General features: G+C 43.8%; 1 protein-coding gene across 1 annotated transcript; it reads right to left on the bottom strand.

Annotated features, from left to right (window-relative positions):
- Nucleotides 1-212: 212 nt before the first annotated feature.
- On the bottom strand, nucleotides 213-1,607 carry LOC121662083 (olfactory receptor 6F1-like). The gene is given in 4 exon segments (XM_042022901.1): nucleotides 213-331; nucleotides 750-1,161; nucleotides 1,163-1,324; nucleotides 1,326-1,607. Coding segments are annotated over 4 exon segments (975 nt in total).
- Between the last annotated feature and the right edge of the window lie 857 nt (nucleotides 1,608-2,464).

The raw sequence follows: 2,464 nt of genomic DNA, 5'->3' as shown, positions 1-2,464 counted from the left end.
TGAAATTCTTTTGGTTGATGCAAGCGAAGTTTGTGAAGATTGTGTAATGAATATTTATATTAATGCTAATTATCTTAGCTAAGAGCTGAGAACAGTTCCATTTCATTCTAACAGAAGTGTTTCTTTGGAATCTGAGATGTCTCTGAAGCTTTGCTTTTTTGCTAGACTGGGGAAGACAGTCCTGGACAAGACCTTTGGACAGAGTTGTTTGTCTACCTCGATAAAGCCTTTGTCAAGATGTTCTTCACCTCTGTGTTTCTGAATGTGTAGATGAAGGGGTTTAGTAGTGATGTTACAGCTCTGTTTAAGATGGTGACTGTTTTGGTCGCTTCTGTCAGGAAAATTAATCCACAAACACCAGAGGTTTATGTCCAAAAAGGAGACAGAGGAGTTCTGTTACTTTATTCAAATAAAGGGAGAGGTCATGGGCATTTCCCATGGGGTCTCTCAAGTTGCTAAGAGAACGCAGCCTCCTTTTTATCCTAATTTCCTGGCCGCATATCCTTCTCTCTTTCCCCATTGGCTGAGGTACTTGAGAGGTACAGACTTCCCAAATCACTTAATACAAACCCCCTTTCTAAGGTGTACCCCACCCCTATTCTTTTCCTTTTGTCTCTGTTCTTTTTCTCTAAATCCAGGGATTAGCACAGTCTTGAGTGAATAACAGTCTGTGTCATTAGTGGAATTCCTATGGAATTTATGGTTCCTCCCATTGCTTCTTTCACCTCTCAGTATCTGGCTTTATCTACCATCAGGCCCAGTTTGTTTGTAAAGACAGCTCTTTCTCATTCCTTTCAGTTCCAATGGAGCTTTGATGGACGGCTTGACATGGAGGAAGATGGTGAAGCAGTACCAAATAATTACTACAATGAGATGGGAAGAAAAAGTGGAGAAGGATCTTTGCCAGCCTTGAGCAGATGGGATCCTCAGTACAGTGGAGATGATAGAAATATAGGCGATCAGGGTAATGACACAGGAACCGAGGATGACAATGGCAAACAGGACAAAACACACCAGTTCAACAAGTGTGATATCTGTGCAGGAAAGAGTAATCCAGGGAGAGATATCACAGAAGAAATAGTTGATGATATTAGAGCCACAGAAAGACAACCTGGAAGTCAAAGGCGCTGGCACTGAAATGACCAGGAAACCACCCACCCAAAGAGCCCACTGCCAGCCCCCTGGACAGAGTGCTGGTCATGATGGTGCTGTAGCTCAGGGGGTAACACACAGCCAAATAGTGATCATATGCCATGGCTGCAAGGAAGAAATATTCTGTACAACCAAACGAGAAGACAAAGTACATCTGAAGGAGGCAACCTGTTGAAGGAAATGGACTGGCTTTGTGACACAAGATTGGCCAGTGTCTTTGGAATGCAGGCAGTTGTGAACCAGATCTCCAGGAAGGCAAAATTGCAGGGAAAATAATACATAGGGTGGTGGCGTGGATGGTGAGTACTCACAAACACAATAATGCAGAGATTGCCCATGACTGTCAGGACATACACAGAGCGGAAGAAGACAAACAGGAACACTTGCAGGTGTTGAGAGCTAAGGAATCCAAACAGGATAAACTCCTTCACTTGGGTGTGACTTCTGTTACACATTCAGCCTGAAACAGCAAACCCCACAGACTCCAGGGGCTGGGGATGCAGAAAGCAAAGGCAACCATGGAGAAACCTGATTCACGCTCCCTTGGTGTCAAGGGGAACAAGGTGTCCAGCATAAATGTCACAGAGTTGATACCTGCTCCAGCCTATCATGGCTTTGGCACTTTGATATGAGATGGGACAATGATGTCTTCTTCTTCAGAGCTGGTCATTGTCAAGGGAGAGAAACGGCCACTTCTAGGCTGCAGCTGGCTCCCCACCAAACCCTTTGCTGCTGCTGGCTAATGAATCACATCTCAGCCTGGATCTCTGCTCACCAGCTATGAGGAGACATCACAGACTGTCTCAGATGGAGGAACTTGTGATGGAGCTAAATAAGCTCTTGACGCCTGTAATGAGCTGGGCAGAACCCAAGCAAGTTCAACATTTGCTCTCTAACAGACCAGGGTAAAGAAAATAAGAGAGAAACAAACCTCGGTATTTAACAATGACTATTCTCCCCTAGCCTTTCCTTAAGATAGCCTAAAGTCAAAAGGGATTTCATTTAAGGTTTTGAAGGTATGCCCCAAGGGAGAAGACAGAAAAAAACCCCAGAAATCAGAAAAAAAATTAATATATTTGATCCATTCAATTTTAAGTGCAGATTGTAAAAGCTTTGCCAAAAAAAGACAGTTCTTTTAATGGCTGCAAAATTTCCCACATCATCCATCAGTTTGTATGCCCATTCTTCATGCCTGCACACACCAATCCCTCCATTCCTCTCCCCACCTTTTAAACTGTAGTCTATTGGCCTATTTTAAATCTATTGACTGGAAGGTCTGGGACTGTGCTGTTCACTTCATCCAGGCCAAGTG

Source organism: Corvus kubaryi, unplaced genomic scaffold, assembly GCF_017639235.1.
Source record: "Corvus kubaryi isolate FWS band 111438036 unplaced genomic scaffold, C.kubaryi_AGA036_p1.0 127, whole genome shotgun sequence".
In the NCBI taxonomy this organism is placed as follows: Eukaryota; Metazoa; Chordata; class Aves; order Passeriformes; family Corvidae; genus Corvus; species Corvus kubaryi.
This window is presented reverse-complemented; position numbering and strand designations above follow the sequence as displayed.